Source organism: Mchenga conophoros, unplaced genomic scaffold, assembly GCF_057382185.1.
Source record: "Mchenga conophoros isolate Kocher_MC1m ecotype Shallow Benthic unplaced genomic scaffold, M_conophoros_male_GT1.1 unmapped_scaffold_5, whole genome shotgun sequence".
In the NCBI taxonomy this organism is placed as follows: domain Eukaryota; kingdom Metazoa; phylum Chordata; class Actinopteri; order Cichliformes; family Cichlidae; genus Mchenga; species Mchenga conophoros.
Window position 1 is genome coordinate 87,645 of NW_028182332.1, and position 22,664 is coordinate 110,308.

The 22,664-nt window shown below is 43.4% G+C and overlaps 1 protein-coding gene across 1 annotated transcript in view; it reads left to right on the forward strand.

Annotated features, from left to right (window-relative positions):
- LOC146546189 (NACHT, LRR and PYD domains-containing protein 13-like) overlaps positions 1-22,664 on the forward strand; it is a 47,099-nt gene that overhangs the window by 5,165 nt on the left and 19,270 nt on the right. Inside the window, exon 3 of the mRNA XM_085266637.1 lies at positions 3,214-3,380. Within this exon, the coding sequence (XP_085122763.1) occupies positions 3,214-3,380 (167 nt within the window). The remainder of the gene's footprint in view (positions 1-3,213; positions 3,381-22,664) is intronic.

The following is a 22,664-nucleotide window of genomic DNA, read 5'->3' on the forward strand; positions in this document are numbered from 1 at the left end:
TGCAAACGATTCCCTTATCGATTCCAGTCGCCCCGAATGACGTCATCACGTTGCGGAGCATCATTTACCTGGCAGGAAACACGGCGGCTCAAACACTCAAAAGCTTGGTTACACTTTACGAGAACGGATGACAACAGGGCAACTTGCAATACTTGCAAAGCAGATATTTCATTTAAGGGAGGAAACACTACGAATATGCAAAAGCATTTGCTCACAAAACACGCGATGACCTTAAATGAACGTCGTGTTTTTAATTTGCTCCGGACTCGTGAATCTCAACCCAGCAGCAGCGGTAACGTTTGCACGTCCTCTCCCGTTAATGCGGCAGGTAAATAATCAACTAACAGTGCATATTATGTTAGCGCGATCTGCCTTATTACAAAACCATTACTGTGCATTTAGTGACCATGACGAGAGACAGAGTCTGGCTCAGATGCTGGCAGTTCTCGCTGCAGTCTGCCGGTAGCGTCTCCTTTCAGGCAGGATAGACGAACGTCACCGAGCAGTGACTCAGTTTGTGGTCAAAGGCTTGAACCCATTTCCCACAGCAGATGATTTTCAGTAAGTGAATGTGTTTAATTGTAGGCAGGGACATTACTGGATATTCTTGTGTAATTGCTACAGAATAATTTATGTTACACTTTGTTATTGCTACAGGAGAATATTTATTTTATTATTTTACATTTACAATGTTTTTTCCTGGGGATCCTGTGACCCCCCATTGAAGAGCCGTAGGCTGGATCTCTTAAGATCTCACTGTTGGGTTTGTAAGGCCATGTTACTCCTAAATTTCTATCTTGTTCAAAGAGAAGATATAAAACAAAGTTCTAAGCTAATCGACCTTAGTGTTCTCCTTTTTTAAAGAGAATCGATAAGAGAATCGATAAGGAATCGAATCGTTAAACAGAATCGATAATGGAATCGGAATCGTGAAAATCTTATCAATACCCATCCCTATTTACTACTGCTTTGCAATAACGGATGCAGAGAAACTGGCAACGTGGTGGAAGAAGATTGCTGCTGCGATTACGAAAGATGGCTATAGAAGGAACCAGCTAGAACAGGGGTGGGCAACTCCAGGCCTCGAGGGCCGGTGTCCCTGCAGGTTTTAGATGTGTCCTTGAACCAGCACAGCTGATTTAAATGGCTAGATTAGCTCCTCAACATGTCTTGCAGTTCTCCAGAGGCCTGGTAACGAACTAATCATGTGATTCAGGTGTGTTGACCCAAGGTGAGATCTGAAACCTGAAGGACACCGGCCCTCGAGGCCTGAAATTGCCCACCCCTGAGCTAGAAGGATTCTCTGCTGCTTTAGCCATGATGGATGGACCGAACTGGCAACTCAGGGGTAAGAAGCTTGTTGCTGCGATTTGCACATGGGCAATATAGCAAGAGCCTGACACCACTTTGCTAGAAGGGTTTGCTGCTGCTTGCAATGATAGAAGCGAAGAAACTGGCAGTTCGGTAGTAGGGAAGCTAGATGCTGCATGCAAATGGGGGATGAAGGAAAACCTGGCATCCAAGTGCCTTTTTATTTATTTGTCTATGCAGACAACGCCAACCCGATGGTAGAAAAGCTGCTGCTGCTTTCGCAAATGAGGGATAAAGGAAACTGGCAACCCGGTGCCGACGTTTGCTAAGGAGTTTAGCCGAGGAGGGAAGAGGCTGGGAACCTGACAACTCGGTGTTGAGGTTTGCTGCAGAATTTTGCGAAGGAGGGTTGGGTGGCTGAGAGGCTGACAACCCGGTGCCGATGTTTGCCGCAGAGTTTAGCAGAGGAGGGATGAGTGGCTGAGAGCCTGTCAACTCAGTGCCGACACTTGCTAAGGAGTTTAGCGGATGAGAGGTTGGGAACCTGGCAACTCGGTGCTGAGGTTTGCTGCAGATTTTTGCGAAGGAGAGATGGGTGGCGGAGAACCTGGCAACCTGGTGCCGAGGTTTGCCGCAGAGTTTAGCAGAGGAGGGATGAGTGGCTGAGAACCTGGCAACTCGGTGCCGAGGTTTGCTGCGGAGTTTAGCAGAGGGATGAGAAGCTGGGAACCTGGCAACTCGGTGCTGAGGTTTGCAGCTGTGTCGAAAGGTATTCGACGACCCTGTTTGCACATAAACGAGAATGAACAGTTTGCAGAACTGGGGGGAACCTATATAGATGACAACCGGAAGGAGCGTGTTTGGAGGCGTGGTCACGCTACATAATCTCCAATACATAATAGTTTCAGTGATGCAAAGGAAACCTTGGCCTCTTGGTTGTTGCTGTCTGGTGCTCAGGCATTAGAGCAGATCATCCAATAATCAGAGGGTTGGTGGTTGGATCCCTGCCTTGCTCTGTGATGTATCCATCAGACAGAGAATGAACATGAGTGAAACTTGGATTGAAAGCACTCAGGTGTAGAAAAAAGTCTTGTGTGATGGGGGGAGTGAGCCATGTTGTATAAAGTGCTTTGAGTAGAAAAGTACTTTATAGGGATCAGTCCATGTACCATTTAATTACATCAGGATTGATGTAATTAAATACCCTGGCAGCAAGGCATTAATTATTGTTCCAGTTCCATCAGATCCTGTATGAAAAACATGCTCTGGTATCCAGAGCCATGATGTTTTTGGTTAGCTGTTGAATCTTCAAATTATTTTCCCATATGGATGAACTTTGTGGCACTAGCTAAAGATCATATGCTAAGATCATGTTATAACTTGTTTTTATCCCATGAGCCTTTAAAGGACCCAAGTTTACTTTTTCAGGTATCCTCCTGTGCAGGGGTGTCCAACTCCAGGCCTCGAGGGCCGGTGTTCTGCAGGATTTAGATGCGTCCTTGATCCATCACAGCTGATTTAAATGGCTAAATGACCTCCTCAACATGTCCTGTAGTTCTCCAGAGGCCTGGTAATGAACTAGTCAAGTGATTCAGGTGTGCTGACCGAGGGTGAGATCTGAAACCTGGAGGCCTTGAGTTGGACACCCCTGCTCCAGTGAATTATCAGATTAACACTGATATATCCCATCATACTGATGCTCAGGTTTCCTGTTTAAGTCTGCTCTAACATCATGTCTTCTTCCCCTTCACCCCCAACCTTCCTGAGGGTTTTTCTCTACATCAATATATATTTAAAAACTGAATTGAAAATAATATAAGATAAAGTAATGTTATCTTTACAGAGGGATTATTTTGGGTTTGCATCTTGTATCTTCCTGATATCCCGTTTTTTGTGGTGGAGGTGCTGTGGCGCTTGCTGAGTTCCTTGCTGAGAGTCTTCAGATTCAGAGGCTGGACCTCCGTCACAATGAGGTGAAAGTGGGAGGCCTGATGGCCCTGAGTCTGGCCTTGAAAATCAACCGTTCTCTTTGTAGTCTACATGTGGACCACATACCCCAACAGGAGCAGGTAGGTGCAACTTGAATTGCATCTTCTCTGTGTGAGTGCTTGGTGTTAGATACTGATTACTCGTGTTTACATTAGCAAAATGATGGCAAAATATGATCTAAACTTTCAGACTCAACAGAACTGAACTTGAATTTAGTCTTGACAGCTTTGTACTATTACAGTATGTATTCAGACATTTGGTTGTTTGCTTCATTTCAGTTTTTGTTACGCCTGAAAAAGATTTTTAAAATCCAACATCATCTGTTCAGTTTCACTCATGGTGAAGCCACCTCGCCCATTTCAGAGGTTTGACTATACCAGGGGTCGGCAACCCGCGGCTCCGGAGCCGCATGCGGCTCTTTAGTCCTTATAGTGCGGCTCCGCGTGGTTTGGGAAAATAAATTAGAAGTATTTAGCTGAAGTGTAATTTATTTATGTTAGTTCTTTTTTAACTTGTAGTTCTAAATTGGAAGATTATTGTGATATTGAAATATAAAAATAAAATTATATTAAATTATTTTTCCTTTGCTCAAAATAAGTGTCACACTCGTGGAAGCCGGTGTAGCCGCCGAAACGCCGTGCATTTATCGAGGCCAGTTATGGATCTTCGGATCCACATTATGTCAGCAGCTCCACCGTGAACTATGTTAAAAACAAACACCGCTCACGCCTCACAGACGACAGCTTACAGTCCTGCATAAAGATGAATGTACAGCCCCGATTTGAAGACGCTGTGCGCAGAGGTTCGGGAGCAGAAGTCCCGTTGTAAACATATCACGGCAGACCCGACGATGTTTGCATGAACACGCTTTTCACACATGGTTGCTGTACACATACAGCCGGCGTCCGCCTCCCCTGCAGCAGCGCTGCAGACCACGCCCCGCCACACACCTTAACCTGGTAAAATACATATTTAGGCAGAATTTTGCAAATATCTCTTTTTCATTTTGTAGCAGCATAGAGCTTTTTTCCAATTATTTTTTAAAAGTCAGGTCAAGGCTCATATTTGACACCCGTTATGTAAAGCCTGTAACGTAGCCAGCATATATGCCTGTGTGACATGTAGCAGGGCTTCAGTGGGGTGCAGTGAACCCTGATAAACAGGAGTGCTGTTGATCTAGAATGAAAGGCTCCATGTCTGTTTGTCCCACTCAGGCTGCGGTTACAGATTTGTCTCTCTGAGCCACAAGTCTCTCATTTATGTCTCGGTTCATGTGTGACTTTTGTTTTCGTGTGGGTGTGGGTGTGCGCGCCGCTCTCTTCACCTTCCCTGGTTTCAGAGGCCTGAGGAAAACGATGCCATAACTTTAATACACGCCCCTGCTGGATTCACAAAATAATTACCCACACTTGCCATCTGTTTGTCATGATTTTATCTCTGCTAACTTATTTGCATATTAAAGCATTAATTAAAATCTCTGAGGAAAGCAACGCTTACTTTAAAACGAACTCTGAAGGCGATCCGTGCACGGCTTCCAGAGATGTTTTATTTTTGTTTGCATTGTTTGTTTGTTGCTTTGGTGGGGTTGTTTGTTGTTTACACAGTTTAGTCTGATGTTTATTAACTGTGTCCTCTGGCTAAAGTCAACCGGCAGGATGTGCCAGATTCTGGAGAAGAGCCACGACGTTTCTGTGAATGTGTGTCATTAAATCTGGGGTTTCTTCATCTTTTTTTCTCTCTTTCTTTGCACCCGAACCTGCACGCTGCCGGATCTATTTCCATGCTCCTCTAAGCTGCCGAGAGATGTGATTAGCATTTCCACCATCGCTCGACGTTAGTGTGGCGGGACATTTTGGGGGAATTGTAATAAGGGAATTTTTAAGCTCTGTTCTGTGGTTTTTAGAGCCACACAGCTGGGATTTGTCTTGGCTTGGCATATCCAGGTGGGAGGAGTGACGATTGTATTAAAAAGCAAATCTTTCCATCAGAAAACAGCGGGCGGCCAGATCAAGTGTTCTCGCTCAGTCACATTCCCCGGGTCGCCGAGGAATATGTGAAAATTTCATTCTTCTAAAGGAAAATAAGTGTGGGCATGAACGTGAGCGAGTGACAGAGGGGGCTGTGGCAGCGCCGTGTATTTGTCACAGTCACTGATATGGACTGTGTGTTCATACATGTGTCTCTTGTATGTGTGTGGTTTTATGGCGATGTGGGGGGTGATTGAAGATGCGCATATTTAAAAGGCGAGAGAGAGAGAGGGGAGGAAATCTGGGGCCTCTTGTCTTTGTTTACAAGAGTCTGATTTTTCATGTCTGTTGCCACACTGCTCCATTTGATCAGTGGCCTGTTTACTGTTAATTATTAATTATTTACCCACTTGAAATATTCATGCACCCTGGCCCTGGTGGAAAGCAGCTTTTTTCCAAGGGGCAAGTTATCTCTGTAGCCACTACAAGGTGGAGCTGTTTATACACCCTTATCAGGAGACTGTGTAACCCAGCTAATGAACTAAACTTCCCTGCCCAACTCTCCCTGAACGTGGGCTTGGACGACGGAGCCTCGCAGCATGTTTACCTGTTTGATGCTTAAATATTTGGCTTTGGATTTGGCCAGCGTGTGCATCCCGTCAGCTGTTCTCCAGCAGAGCAGCTGCGCGATAACGCTGGAGATGGTGCTCTGCTGAATGTTGTGTGTCAGCAGGGTGTAGCTATTGTCTCACTGAGTCATAATTACAAGTGGTGTGTGCGTGCAGGACACTGCTTCCTATGACCTGCAGCACTGTGACCCCAGCCAATCAAAGGGAACCTCTTCCTATATAAAAGTGGCATTCAAATCGCATGGCCCTCATTTCCTTAGAGGTGAAAACTGTACTGACGTTTGAGCCTCGGAGCATCTCAGACACTCTGATTATTCAGTAAAGTCTTTGTCACTACCAGAAGCTCTCAGAGAGTCAGAGAACGACTTTAACATCTGCACATGAGACAGCTCATGAACGCTGGAGGACCCAGACCACGTCTAAGGATCCTGCTGGACTCGGAGCTGAAGCTGCGGTGCATCGTGCCCAGGAATCAAACAGCACGCCTCTGAAACTGTTTCTGTCCAATCTGCTGCAGATGTTTCAGTGTTGACAAAGAAAACCTGCAGCCTCATGTAACAAGAACCATCTGATCCAGTGTGACTCTGGTTTACATACTGGTACATGACAGACTACTGCATTACGCTCAGCTTTGTGTTTGGTACAGCTAGCAATAGTCAGGAGGTGACGACTCTCACACAGTCTCTGTAACATCTCATCAACAAACATGGTGTAAACTTGGCATTATTCTCATGTTTCACTAACACTACAGGTAATAAGTGTTAAAAGGGAGTTTTTCCTTCCCACTGTCACCAACGTGCTGCTCACAGGGGGTCACATGATTGTTGGGTTTTCTCTGTGTTTTTTTTACCTTCCAACATAAAACATCTCGAGGCAAAATAAAAACGACGATCACGTCTGATAAATGACCGTGAAAAGATCAGCTCTGACTCTACCCAACAATGCTGACTGTTCACACCTCGGTTTAGCTTAGCGACTGCCTTTGGATCACTTTGCTGTGAATGTGAGAGCGACGAGTGACATCTGAGAAAAGATGCTTGTGCCTGCTAGGATCTGTGCAGAGACTGCTGTGAGAAATGAACTGCACAGGGGGGCATCATCTGAAGGAGCGTGGATTCTTATTTGGAGAAGAGCGTGAGACAAAAAGGTCTCTGGGTATGTGTTTGGGCCCCTTCCTGTCACGGTCAGTCCCAGGAGGGTAGCTAGGTGACGGGACAGCCTGACCATGCATGTAGTCAGCACTCAGGTTTGAGCTCACATCATGATGACACTGCTGCTCTGGGGAATAAAGTGCGTAAGCAGACAACAGCAACCAGGCAGAACAAGCCTCCCAGCAATGCCTCACAGGGCAGCGAGGAATGGCTTAGAGTAGCTGGAGGGAGCAGGGTTCACTGCTCCCAGATCAGCCTGGTACCTGTACGAACACACGGAACAAAACTGTGAGTGTCTTTATTGTCCTTATCTTATCTTAGACCCACTGTCAAAACAGCAAAGCACCAATATTATACAAATCTGTCAAAACTTGTTTAAACCTCAAAGTTATTTTGTTATTTTTCAGGCAACTGTGAGAAAAAATAAATGTAACGACTAAAACTCGTTTTTCTGTCATTTGGCTAAAATAATGACCATAATGAACATTTATGGTTAACAACTACAATTATATATTTACATTAAAAATGTAATTGTCATTAAAGAGCACAGAAATAAGAAATAATAATAATTCTTTTCAGAAGATTGTTGGTAAAAACCAATATTGTTCATGTAGGGCCGCTGGATTTGTTCAGCACTTATATATGTGTGAAATGAATGTTTGGTCATTAGCAGGTAATCATATCGTATATGTGAATGCTGGCTGGTTTCATTTCAGCGTGTTTAAACTCCAGTTTTGTCCTCACTAACATGCAGCAGCCGACATTTCTCTCATGATACCTCTGAAAGGGACAAAGCTGGATGAGTCTCTCCAGCAGACGAGGGGGGGTTGCTGAGGGGTAGAGGGGGTAATCCCCAGTCTCTCTGCAAACACAACAACAACTGCAACAACACACTCCTTGCTGCACTCATGATGTATTTTCAGGCAAAAACAGGCATATTTGCCAGCTGTGTAATTTACTGCGGCTCTCATTTGCATATTAAAGCCTTAATTAGCCCCTCTGAGCGTGTGTGTGTGTGTGTGTGTGTGTGTGTGTGTGTGTGTGTGTGTGCGTGTGTGTGTGTGTGCGCGTGTGTGTGGCGCTGTGGTTGGGGGTGCAGCAGAATCACTTAGATGTGTAGTTAGAGGGGGTGTACACCATTTTGAATCGGTCTGGATCGGGGCCAGAGGGGAGAGGAGCGACTTCCTGTCCCGGCCCGGCAGGGTGTGACGAGAGAGGAACGTGAAGCTCTCTGATGAATAGGACTCGACACATCTCCTCGTCCTTTTTAATCACCTCCAAACCACAAGGTGTGACCTGTGACATCACCCAAAGAGGGGATATCTTTTCCTTTCTCACAGAGTGGAGGCTGGGTACATGTTCATATTCTCTCTTCACATTTATACAGTCCCATGTCTCTCTCTATGTACCTATGAGCAGAGATGGGCAGTAAGGTGGGCGACCGTGGCTCAGGGGGTTGGGAAGCGTATCTGTAACCGGAAGGTCGCCGGTTCGATCCCCGGGCTCTCTGTCCTGGTCGTTGTGTCCTTGGGCAAGACACTTTACCCTACTTGCCTACTGGTGTTGGCCAGAGGGGCCGATGGCGCGATATGGCAGCCTTGCTTCTGTCAGTCTGCCCCAGGGCAGCTGTGGCTACACCTGTAGCTGCCTCCACCAGTGTGTGAATGTGAGAGTGAATGAATAGTGGCATTGTAAAGCGCTTTGGGTGCCTTGAAAAGCGCTATATCAATCCATTATTATTATAATCTGATTACTTTTTTCTAGTAACGAGTAAAGTAAGGGATTACTATTGCAAAAACGGTAATTAGATTACCGTTACTTTCCCGTAGGAACGCTGCGTTACTGTGTTACTAAAACCGTGATTTCTTTGCGAGAATGTCTCATGACAGTGACGTAAGCGAGTGCGCCGTTCGTGACAACAGCTGTGTGCAGATCAACAGTGGATCATATATCGAGTGCAGAGAGAGTATGAGCGTGCAGCGTTTAAAGCGTGGAAGTACTGACCTTACTTTGAGTTTGATTCCATAAAAAGTGACAAAAACATTAGTGTCCGCTGTGCGTGGGAAGAAAACTTCTTTTTACAGCGAAAAAAACCCCTAAACTTCCAACAAGCACCGAGTAGCTACGACGTAATGGGAAACTCACAGAGAAACTCGCGGATTCTTCCACTGACCGCGGCACACCTGCACCAGGGTAAACCTCCGCCTGCCCCACTCCTGCTTTACAGGTGAAAATAGAGCAACAGGACCGCTGAGTCTTTGACTTTATTTATTTTCTGCTGTGTTTTACTTGCATCTATTTGAAAGACTGAGTGTAAACACAAAAAAATTATTTTATGAGCTGGAATGTGCAGAAAATAGGTTTAAATGTTAAACTAATTTCTTCAAGTCAGAGAATGTTGCATATAATTAAATGTTTGCTTGATGCATAAAGTTAAAAGATTAAAACTAATAAAACAAGTTAAAAAAAGAGACTTTTCCATCTGATTACATTTTGTATGATGGATTATGTAGAAAAAGTAGAATTGGGCTGAAAGATCTATCACTTTATCAACTATTCAGGTTGTAAATCATGTTTTTAAAAAGTAACTAAGTAACTAAGTAATTATTTCCTTGAAAAAATAAGTAATCAGTAAAGTAACGCGATTACTTTTTGGGGGAAGTAATCAGTAATTAGTTACTGATTACTTTTTTCAAGTAACTTGACCAACACTGCCTATAAGTAATATATGACACACCATGGGAGAGAGCCAGAGTTTAATCATGCTAATGATTAAGTACAGTAGTGGAATGAAGAGATGATTGAAGAAGTAGCACTCGGTGCATCATGGGAACCCCGAGCAGCTTGAATCTATCGTAGCATAACTTCAGGATGGGTCGAGGTCACCTGACCCAGCTCTAACTATATGCTTTATTCAAAAGTCCAGCTTTAAACTAAATCTTAGAAGCAGAGAGTGTCTGTCTTCTAAACCCAAACTGGGAGCAATAACAGAGTTTCCACACCAGAGGGGCCAAAGGCTCCACCTCCCATTCTACTTTTGAAACTCTGGGAAGTACAAGTGAGCAGTAAGTCGACCTGCAGTCTGAAAGTGCAACGCTCGGTTAGCTTCTCTACTGAAGTACTATGACCTGATTATTCAAGATTTTGTCAGTCAGGATTTTACAGTCATTTCTGAATCTAACATAAAGCCAGTGAAGAAAAGCTAATGTGGGAGAAGCGTCGTCTTCGCTTTCTGTATTTTTACTCGTTCCTGTCAGAGCTGTCGCTGAAGCATTCTGGTTTAACTGAAGGCTTTTCAGGGAGCTTTTAGACCAAACAGATAATAATGAACTGCAGTGGTCCAGCCTAGAAGTAATACATTTAATTTAATTTAATTTTAAGCCTCACTTTGAGACAGGATGTTTCCAATTTTAGGGATACTGTGCAAATGAATCCTACGTGAAAGCTTCACTCTCCTCTGTCTTTGCAGCCGAAGGATACATCGGAAATGACTCACAGTGTTACTGGAGTAACGCCATCTAAAGTACATATTTGGTTAGACACAGTGTCTCCACAGTTTGTAAGACCAAGAGCAATTTGAATTTAGAAGTGGTAACCAGAGGTCATCCAGACCTTTCACACATAGTTTAACTAATCGGCCTGTATATCAATGAATTGCTCGTAATATTGAGACGCACGTGTAATGTAAACTGTACTGGTCCCAGCACAAAGCCATGTTGAACTCCACGACCTTTGTGTGTGAGGATCACTGCAGTGCAGTTACTTTGATAACAGCAGCGTGTTTGAAATATTATGGTCAACAGTACCAAATGCTGCAGCTGCACAAAGCTCTTCAAGGTTTACATCCACCTGGTAGTTTGGTGACATTAAGTCAGATCATTTTTGTTTTTCTCTCGTTCCAGCCGTATCCCAAAGCAGTGAAACATTAGGTTCATTTTCTGCACCACAAACACAGCAGGCCTGTTTTTTCTGATTATAAATATGTGCTGATGTATCTTCAGCAGACTGACGTCACAGGTCATCTGAGTTTCTGTTGTTACGGTGCAGCCACACAGTTTTACAGAATGTGTGCCAACACCAACTGTATGTCAGTAAAAGAGCAGTTAGTGCTGTTAGACATAAGACCAAAAGCTTTACTATAATTACTGGCCTCACAGGGAATAGAAAGGTTGTCCTCACTGGGATTAATCCTTCCTGCAACTTCTCTTATCCAAACTTTAGTCACTTTCACAGCTTTTGTTGACACACACCAGTCAATGCAATTCTACATTTGGGGTCGTTTTATACGGAGGAGGCTTTTCTCAGTGGTCATAGCCCAGTAGGTCTACATTCCCCATTCAGACATGCAAGATGCTCGCTCAAACAACTTGGCATAATGACCAAAACATTGGAAGTTCTGCAATTGATATGTATGCATATGTATATAAACTCTGCATAAGTGGGGGTATCGGATCGGATCGCCTTTCAACGGGCATGTCCTGAGGCGCCACGCTCAAACAGTCACCCATCAGCAGCTGGCAGCCTCTCATCTGACTACCATGAAGCCCCATGCGTGTCTATCTCTCTAGCTCCCTTCATCCACAAGCCACATCCCTTTCACTTTTGGATGGTGGGCTGACTGCAGAAATTGCCCCTGTCCACCATGCGCACTGAATATTTAACTATGAATACGAAATATTCTGGCAAGACTTCAACCACCTTCAAAAGTGAGAGGCCCTCTAACTCTCACAGCATACACACACTGTCCCAAAATCCCCTCCTTTTCCCTCTCATGAATCGATCATCCCGTGCCTGTATGGAGGGGATGTCGGGAGAGGAAGTGGTGAATGATCTTCTCCGGTTGGGCACCAAAGTCAGCGAATGAAGGCGAAATTCCAGACGCTGAGGCTCTGTGGATGATAAGGTGGGACTCCTCCGACACAGCGCGGGGCTCCGGTGGAAAGAGGAGACTGACAGAGTGAGGCAAAACATAATGGCTGAGGAGTTCTGCTTTGGCTGTTTGCCGCCTTTTGCTTTTCTTTCCCTTCCACACGTCATCCCTACCAGACACGTTTCCCTTGTGCTTCACCTTAGTCCATGCCGCGGATCGAGCCCGACCTGCGCTGGTCTTTATCGCGTTTTCTCCAAGCCAATCAGCAGGGACCAGTGTTTATGTTCAGATTTCAGCTGGTTAGCATTTTGCCCACAACTGCGCTGCTTGATATGGAAGTAAACAGAGGCCCTGAATGGGCTGTAAGACGTTTGACTGCTTCGTGGTGTATTGTACGGTCAGCAGTCATTATCTGCAGAGAGCAAGAGGTCAAAGTCTTTGAAGAGCTGATGCTGAGGAAGAGGAGAGGCAAATGTGTGTAAACTCTCATGTTCCAAAGTGAAATGAGAGCTGCTACTTCTAAATTTATCTGACAGTTGATCCATGAATTAGTAACAGGGAGGTGACGGGGATCTGACGCTTTATATTACAACATGTTCTCATAGTTACACATTTGTAAGGCAGAGGGCCGATTACCTGTGACCTCCACCCCAGCGCTACCCTGGTTTATTATTTTAATACCACATAAGCACTGAAACAGGAGGAGAAGAAGTTTTCAGACGGCTCCAGCATCCCCTCCGTGTCCGTCTCTGAGCGACTCTACTGGAATATCATTAGCACAGCGGGAAACAGACCGTACAGAAACCGTGTCGCACAACGCGCAGTTCTAACGAAGTGGCGAACATGATGATTTTATCTGCTTTAATCACTGTTCTAGTCATGATGACCTATTACACACTCACCCACCACTGCTTTGGGTCCAGTAAAGCTGTCTGTGACTGGGCGTGTGCTCCCAGCACCTCTCATGGCTCCCAACCTTCAGCTCTCCAGTTGATGAACAGTTAGTGAGTAAAGCCAGATGAGGAAAAGATATCCTTGCTATGCTGAACTTACTGTGTGGTACAGGTGACCATTTAGGCAGTTACCAAGTTATAAGACTTGTAGTTACTGGCATTAGCGGCTGTGGGAGGCCTGCAGCAAGACAATTACCAGTAACTGGCATCCCACTGTGTCCACTATTGTTTCCCACTCCAAAAATAACCATAACTACTGCTGGCAACACTCACCTGTCAACATGTGGCCTGGTGCTGAAAACACACGAGACAGACCTGACTGTGCACAGAGGCGTGTGAACAACAGACTGATCCATTCATACACACTGACACTAAACACTTCATGCACAAGTCTTATCGTTCAGATCGTAACAGTCATAAACGCTGTGATTACAGCTCTGTGGCTCAGAAATAAAGTCCCGCCTCCACGGTGACACTGAAACCACGACCACAGGCCTGTTTGCCAGTTCGGTGTCACTGCTTGTGCTAGCACCCTGTCTTTCATGTCCTTCTTCCTCTATAGCTTAGCAACCTGCTCCACTGTCCCACTGTCACTCTGCCACACTCCACCCAGCCCCCAGCCTTACCTCCACCCAAGTCTGGTCCAGACACCATGGAGGGTAGGTAATTGGATTTGTTGTCACCTCCACTGGCTGGCAGGTCTGGTCTGTCTGCTCAGCTTAGTGATGAAGACATCAGTGTGACAGGGACCCTGAGAGAGGATCAGCTGCTGTCCTGGAGACCACTAATAGAGCTGTGGTCATGCCACGGCCATGACGCTGGGTGCAAGTGCCCACTCCACAGCTTGTGTGTGTGTGCGTGCATGTGTGTTTGAAGGGAGGTTGCATGGTGAATAAAGATAAGGCAGCCTTATTAAAGCAGTCCCTCTCTCAGTGGGAGAGGTCAGAGAAACCCTCAAACACACTTCTGTGGTTGTGGGCGATGCTGGCACCAGACACCACAGTCCTGGCATTCCCTGTGATGCTACGCATCTTATTAAAGCACTGAGAGGAGGCTCGCCAAAGTCAGGGTTTGTACTTTAGGCTTCATTGCAGTTGTCCCCTAGTTCACCTTATCGGGGGTCCATCAGTTCAGCGTCCAGAAAAAATCGTTGACTGAACACTTCACTAGTTTACTTGAATGCGAAGTAAAGCTCCTTACAGACACTTGCACCTTTGAGAATATTCAGGCTTGGAAACATTTTCCTCTTGTAAAGATGTGTTTGGCTGTCTCCACTTAGTTACAGTGGAAAAATAAGAACGACTGATTTGTGCAGATATGGAACAGTGTGCATAGATAAAACTGAGTAAAACACGGCAACACAACGTGTTGGGTTTGTGGACCTGGACACCACCTCGGTGTTTGTGCAGCAGCATCATAGCAGCCACGCTGTGAGCGTGGCTGACCCACCACCTGTGCACTCATTATGTGACGGCAGTGGTGAGTTCACTGCCAGTGACAGCACTGATGATGTGACTGTAACCATGAAATAACTGCAACAGCTATATGTCACTACACTTTGAGTTATTATAATAATAATAACATATTCATATATTTTGGTTGAATTATTACATTTATTTATTCTTCCTTTTTTGAAACCATGACATAGTCTCGGGCACACTCAGGATCTGTGGCAGACAAACATTTAGCAGAATTGCCCAAAATCTCCTGTCTGATCATTTCTTAAAAATCTTTTCATTGACAGTAATGGACAGCACCGCAGTGGGGGATGCATGTCATTAGAGTAGATGTATTTCTGTAACTACGTTCACTCTGCGTACACCCTCAGAGCTCTGTTTTTTTGGTAACTGTGTTAAATCCTCACTGTGTCTGGATGCAGCTCGAAAGCAAGTTTGAAATTAGGGAAGCTGGAATCCGACTGAAGTCCTGACATTAATTAATGCTTCAGTTTGAAATGATTAATCTGTCTTCATTAACAGATATTACTGACGGCTTAAAAAGTCACCTGTCTCACCTGATTAGAAACAACAGCAGTAAAGGTGATGGAGAGGAGTTTGACCTTCACGTGCTTTAAATGCAGACATTGATAAGAAGACTTTTCCAGAGTTTAGGTGCTCGGTCGCCTCTAGTCTTTCGTCAGGGCCTTTGCACTAAGAGCAGCTGGTGAGAGGATCTGAGCGCTCTCTGTGCACGTTGAGAAGGTCTGTTAGGTAACTGTGCCCCAAGTTATTTAACATTTTAAAAGTATACAAAAGGACTTTTGTCTTATGTCCAAGCTCCCGGAGCTCACTTCTCTTTCCCTCACCCTCCACTGGCCTTCCAGCAGATGGCTCCGCCCCACCCTGATCCTGGCTCTGTTGGTGGCTTCTTCCTGTTAAATGGGAGTTTTTCCTTCCCCTCATCACCGAACACTGTCTGATTGTTGGGTTTCTTTCTAATATTGTAACATTTTTACCCTGAGTGTTTTTTATATATTTGTTATATTCACATGCTTATATTTTCAGAATTGTAAAACCTTATTGTGGATGTGAGAGACAAATGATGTGGATATTTTGTATCCACTTCATTGTGTAACATTTTATTCGATGGTATTTGATGGTTTGGGCCCCAGGAAGACTAGCAACCACTGTTGTGGAAGCTACTGGGCTTCCTTATAAATAAACAAATAAACAAAAACAGTATAAAGTGAAGTGACAGTTGTTTTGATATGGCGCTAAAAAAAATTGAACACTGAGGTTATGAGGGGTTAACAGATGAAACTGCAGAAGCACGGGACTGAACGTTGTGCAGTAAAAGATTTGTCCTTTCAGTCGTTATGATATCGAACTTTTGTGTTCATTGTGACCAACACGTTTCATGGAAAGCTTTATGACGATGGCGTCGCCATAGATCCATCTGTTACATTAAAATGGGTTGAAATACACATTTATTTATTTATTTATCTTTTACCTGTAGCTGCTTACCAAGACATAAATTATCGTTTGTCTGGAAAAGTCTAGAAGACAAACAGAAAAGACGTCAGGACAGGAATAAAAGGATCTGAGTGCCAGACGAGGAGCGAACGAGCAATGCTTGTGCCCTTAAGGACACAGTGAGTGCTGAGTGGTGTGTCATTATTTCTTATGTGCTGCATGTATTACTTTAGTCTCTACTATAAATTTAAATATGATTAATAAATAGAAGACATTTTAGTAACTTTCATAAAGCTTATGAAATGCGACTGCATCCATTTAATGCCAGCACTGCTTTATGAGATGCTCTGTGTCCAAACAAGCAGGTAAAACTGCTGATGGCTGAAAATGATATATATGTAAATGTGTCGATATCATAGTAATTACTAAATACTAGCATTGTTGCTGTGTTACACTGGACTTTTATCTTTAGGTTACAGGAGAACCAGTGACTTAAAACAACTCCATTAATGAAGCGTGCAGACCAAAATGAGAGTGCGTGGATGGCTGTGGACGTGTGATGAACTGCAGGCGTCACCTTGCTTAAGATGAATGTTCATGATTCAACAATGAGACTCATTGCTGACCAGAACACAAAGAACACGTCTCACGTGTGCTCAAAACATTTAGGAAGTTTTTAGTCTTCATAAAAAGAAACATCCTGACAGTAAGTGTGGTGGGAGTGTGACGGTTGGAGATTTAATGACACTGTGAATTCTCCCCGATAGCAGAAAACGAGTCGTTCATAACTTTTAGCTCCACCAGAGCCCACTCAGTTAAATGAGGTCAACCTCTTAGCACCTAAAGTGTAATGTTTTACTCCTGTGTTATTAGTTTGCAGTTGGTTAGATCTGCTCAGTTTCTGCAAAACAATAACCAGGATCTGGTCATAATATCAGTTTTTGTTGTGTGACACCATTGTACATTAAGAAGCACATTTACTGGGAAATGTATGTAATGTAAGTATAATTCATTAAAATTGTTTTTTAAAAGGTTAAATAAAATGTTAATGATCTCACGTAGGCTTACCTGCAGACGCTGTTTATTATTTTTAACTCCTTTAGATAGACACTGTCGTCTTTCTATCGTCTCAGCTGAAACTGAGCAGCGGTACAGCCTCTTCAGCAGTGGGACGATCAGCGGTTTGTCCCCAGTTCCTCTGTCAATGTCAAAGTGTCCTTGAGCAAGTTGCTGAACCCCACACTGCCCTCATGGTCCCATCAGAGTGTGAGTGTGGTATTTAGGAAGCTCTCAGAGCCACACAACAAAGCCTTACATGAATGTGTGTAGCGTTCGTGTCGCATATTAGCCACGTCACGAAGCGCGCTGACGCGTTATTATGACACTGACCACACGTGTATGGAGGCACTTAAATGTAAAGGAAAACCAGTACAAAAGTGCTGTAGCACATAAGGACCAGTGGATCTGTCATTAGTACAGTGAGTTAGTGAGGAAATGTTTCCACTTTATCGCTTTACAATTGTACCTGACTGCTCCTGGGCTAGCTTACCCCAATCACTGTTCAACATGTCTCAGTACCACAGTAATGTGTGGTGTTCCCACTGTAGGGAGCATCAGGTGCTGAGCAGAGGGTGGAGGCCGCGGTGTCCCCTCTGTTACAGTCACTGTCTGATTATCTGTGTCAGACAGTTAAAGCTGAAGTGACCATCATCTGTGAGCTTCTGATGGCTGCATCATGAACGCTGCAGCATAAAACAGCATCAAGAAAAACGTCAAATCAACTACATCCAATTAGAAAATAAAAGTAAAAGCTGCAGCCTCTCACAGCCGAAACAGCCAGTTCTACCTGCGCTTATTTTCTTTTTCTTTTTTTTGTGGGGGGGGGGCTTGTAAAAGTGTGAAGATCAATTAAAAAGCGTTAAAGCATCAGTGGCTTAGGAGAGCATGGCCGGGGGTCTCTGTGGTGGTCTCTTCAGATAATCAGCAGCCCAGGGCTCTCCATAATCACACGGAGGAGTGTTAGCTTTCACACACGGCTGCTAAAGAGAGGGATTAGAAAGTCACACAGCCTGATAAATACAGGGTAGGATGGAGAGAGCGCGGAGGGAAGCAAAGGGGAGGGAGATGGACATACTAGTAGGTGGGGCAATTTAATGGGCCCATTATAGTCACTGCACTGGGCACGATGTGTGCAGACAGTGACGCTGACACAGCTCCGTACCATTCACACCAGTACTCCTCTCTCTATCCGCACTGGTGCAGCAAGACAGGAAGTCCAGACCCGAAGCAGAGATCTGTATGTAAGTGACACAGTGTCGTTTAAATGGCACTGCCACAACTGTACACGTGTCTCGCCACCGCACACAGCTGAAATAACGCCAAGCTGCTTCCAAAATGTGTGACATCACGTCTGCCTTCAGGTGCCTTTGCAAAGACAATGGGAGCGAAAGACCAGAGAGTCGCTGCTGTGTGTCACCGAGTTAAGAATGAACACATTTAAAATGTGAAAGTTTCAGAATCAGAGTGAGTCCAGGGAAGGCTGCGCATGAAGCCCTCTAAAATCACCAACAAATGTTCCTCAGAGACATTTTTATATGAACCAAATTGTTCTGGTCTTACTTGTGAGCTCGTTTTCTTTTGATTCCCTTTTAGAGTAAGACTCCCGACACATCGTGTGCTGCGTTAATCGTGGAAACGTTTCTTGGAATTAAAGCATTTTAACAGACATTTCATTTATTCACATAAAGTAACAACAGTGTTTTTATGGTGTCCCAATAAAAACAGTTGTGACTTTTTTATTTAGCTGAACCTTCTGCACGTTAAGCCTCAAACTGAACACCACTGTAGAGTTAAGCTTTAAACAGAGTTTCAATGAAATACATTTAAAGTGAGTCCTGTTTGCACTGGGCCAGAGGTAAATATCCTCATCATAGTTTATCTCTACAGCTCTTTAAAAGCACACAAGGCTGACCAAAGTGCTGAACAACACAAGTATAAGAGATACAATAAGAATAATAAATACGATGAAATAATAAACATAGTAATAACAATCAAAAATAAATACATATTTATCCAGGTAAAAAATCTCATTGAGATTAAAAATCTCATTTCCAAGAGAGACCTGGCATCATGGCAACAAAAGTCACATACCACATAGGTATATAACATTTAAAACAAATACAACACATACATATGTGACTATATCAAACATGTTTTGTTGTTAATTCACTTTCTGACTTTCTTTCTGCATCTGAGAATTTGGGTTTCTAAATCCTGAATCTCAGATTATTCCAAAACAAAGAAGCTTCTAATTTTGAATTTGTTTCCTGCTTCGTACCACGCAGGTGTTCTCCTACATCTCAGGACACATTTTGGAACTAATGCATGTCAGTGTTGAAGTGTTGTTAAAGTGGACGCTGAAGCAGTGACCCGAGGTCCAGCAGTTACTGTGACACATGAATATTGTTCATTTTTACTACAAAGATGTAACACTGTAACACTGTAACATTGTAACACTGTAACACTGTAACATTGTAACACTGTAACACTGTAACACTCACTGAGTGAGTAGTACTGGCACCTGTGTTTGGCTTTGTCAGCTCTGACGCTCGGCTGCAACAATAACAGTAATCTGAGTAACTGATGACGTTTTGATGTAAAAATCATTCTTATATTTGTGACACGTTTCAGACACGTGTTTGAACATTTTAAGGTAGAGGTGACATTTTAGTTAATTTTTTTTATGTGTCCACAATTTCAGTTTTTTATACAAAATGTTTACATTTTTATACAAAATGTCTACTCGTGTTTTTCATCCACACGTGACATCGACGAGCCTCACGGCCACACAGCAGTAACATCTGGCAGCACTGACACTGTAGACACAACTGGGTTTGTGGCCACGTTAGAATTTTTACCCGTTGAATTTCGTGACTGTTATCTTTAATAATCTGGCCCTGATTTATCAGTGTGGCTGAATTTACTCTTCTCTGGATTTTCACAGATCATCAAGAGGAAAAGTGGAACAAAGCACAAATGCAGCAATCAAAGAAAAGAGAAAACAAATGTTTCAAATGTCAAATCTAACGGTTAATAAATGACATATGATATTCAGTCTGTGCAAATGCACACGAGCGAGAGCGGCAATGATGTTTGTGCGTACGGGATCACAGACGATTTTATCTTTTATTCAAGCTTCACGTTCACTCTCCTTTTATTTGTCGTCTTTCTGAATATCTCAGTATAATTATCAAATCATAACATTGATGCTGTAATTACCAGCATAAAAAAATAAAAATGAAAATGCACTAAACACCCAGCGTGTGCCGTGGGTGAAGCCGGACACGTGTGTGTGGCACCACCTCCTGCCCCGTAAAGAGCAGTCTTCATTTTCATAATTGACCTAATGAGCACTTCTGCGCTGGGATGCAGTCGTTGCTCCTCTATTTTCATTCGCTGTGGGAATTCTTTGCCGGCAAAATAACAAAATAAGGAAAAGTGATGAATTTGAAATGTGGAAAGCGGCGAGTTAATGCAGTTTATCGCCATATACTTAACAATCAAATTCAAATATGTAATTTAGTTGTTTTGACTTGAATGTGTTTCTCTCTTAAAGATCACCCAGCTGGATGAATTCTGATGGATTTCTTTTGTTTTTTTGTCTGTCGTACCCCCCGCTTTGTCAAAACTTCACAGTCGAACATCTTAAATACGACAACATAGCTTTGTATCTCACTGATGAACACAGAAACATGTTTTCTCGTCTCAGACAGAGAAGAACAGGGAGCAGCTATTTGGTGTACAACAGTGACATCTTCAGTCGGTGTGAGGGAAGGCTGCAGAGCAAAGAGACAATGGAGAGCAGCTCTGTTTGTCTGTCTGTGGCTGGTTACTGTAACAGCGTCTCCATTGGTCACAGCCTCCTGACACAGCAGAGAGCAGCCGATGGACCCGAAGCTTCAACCGGGTCACACTGGGAATGTTCAGTCAAATCCCAGCTCACATACACTGGTTCTGTTTAATGAGGTGGTCGTGTAATGTATTCACAGCTCACAGTTAATGCTCATGAATGCACGGTGAGACACCTCACTGTAAATGCAAATCATTTCTCTCATTCCTGGCGCCTCACTGGGATCCATGTGACTGATTTATAGTAGCTGTCTGTATCCACATATTCACATTTGGATCCACCCGTCCCACCGAGCCAAGCACGTGTCAGAACATACATCCACCCACGGGCATCTGTATGACTGCAGCGGGAGAGTGTTTGGACTTATTGTATATATGACGAGCACGTTTTCATTTCATTTAAGGGTTTGAATAACTTCTTCCATGAAAAGGTCAAAGGTCACAGCTTCATCTCTGCAGAACATTTGTTTTTATCCTTTGTGTGCACTGCCTGACATTTCTAAGCTTTCCCACACTGAACAGGAGCGTTCAACAACATGTTCATAAACAATGATGAACAGCACTCCATAACTCTATTAGATGCTACAACGTAGCTGTAAAATACTTTTAATGGGTTTGTAACTTCCTGTTGTAAAGCCTTTTCATCTGGCATATAAACAATGTTACCATGTAGCAGTTATTTGTGTTCTTGTACACTGGGAGCTTTTAATGGAGACCAAAGTCGTTTATATATCGATCAACTGAATACGGTTAGACTGGTTCACGGCAGCTGCCACAGCATCAGACTGTTCCTCAGTAAATGTGATCAACGTACCTGTAGCTTTGTCCTTTACACAAACGAAGGGTTAACGTGTTACAGAGACTCATCATAAATCATGAATATTTCTTACTTCCTGTGTGAAATGTAAAACTCCCGGTGACATTAAAGTCTGTAAAGTAGGCTGTTAAAATAATTAATTGATTGATTAATTAATTAAAATAAACACATTGTCTTTAGAAAGGTCACAGCTTCATTTCTAATATTGTGAGACCCTGTAGCTAAAACACACAGAGGTTATTAGATCACCTGCTCATATAAGCCACAGCTGCCTCAGTATGCGCTCGCTCCTTCATCCAAATGTTTTTGGGTTTTTATCCATGAATTTTTCAATCGCAAATATAGTGTACTCGCTAATTTAGTAGAAATATGCTTACACTACTGCAGTTTATATTTACTCTAGACACACTGATCTGTTTCCTCACATTTCCCCACATTTTCTACAGACATCATTGATCCTTCACATAATGTCTGTAGGAAATTTGGGGAAATCAAAAATCTGTCAAATTCCTGTTTCACTTCTAAATACAACCACAAAAGGTCTGCACAGCATAAATCACTCTGTGTAGAATAAGCAGTTGGTCTGCACTCTGCATGGAGGCCTGATCAGAGACGTGTCTCCTGGCAGGTTGTCTCGATGCATCGAGTGCTGTTGAGTCATCCTAATGATAAGAACAGATATTATGAACTCTGAAATCTAGATCACTGTTAGTGTTGCCAAGTAATCCTAACCTGGTTTCTGACAAAAGCAAAAATGTATTTCGTAATGATATCAGTGGCATCGTCTGATTATTAGACCTCACAGGGTTCAGTCAGTCGGTACAAAAGTATGAAATTCACTTAGCTCCAAAAATGTGGGTGTCAGTTTGTGTTACTGGATAATAACTAAGTAAATAAATAAATGCATTTATTTACATGTGTCTTTGTTTTGTCTGAATTTGGTTTGAAAATTCAGTGTTTTAAGCAGAAAATGAAAAATGACATGAAAACCGATAAAGCGCCTTTGCTGTTTATTTCAAATGATCCACGTGTAACTCTACAGACGATTCAAAGGAAGAAAGCCCACAGAGACGATGGTCTTCAAACTAAACGTATCATCCGTGTGAGGTGAACGTGTGGTTCACGAGGAAATACAGAACCTAACACACCTCCAAATT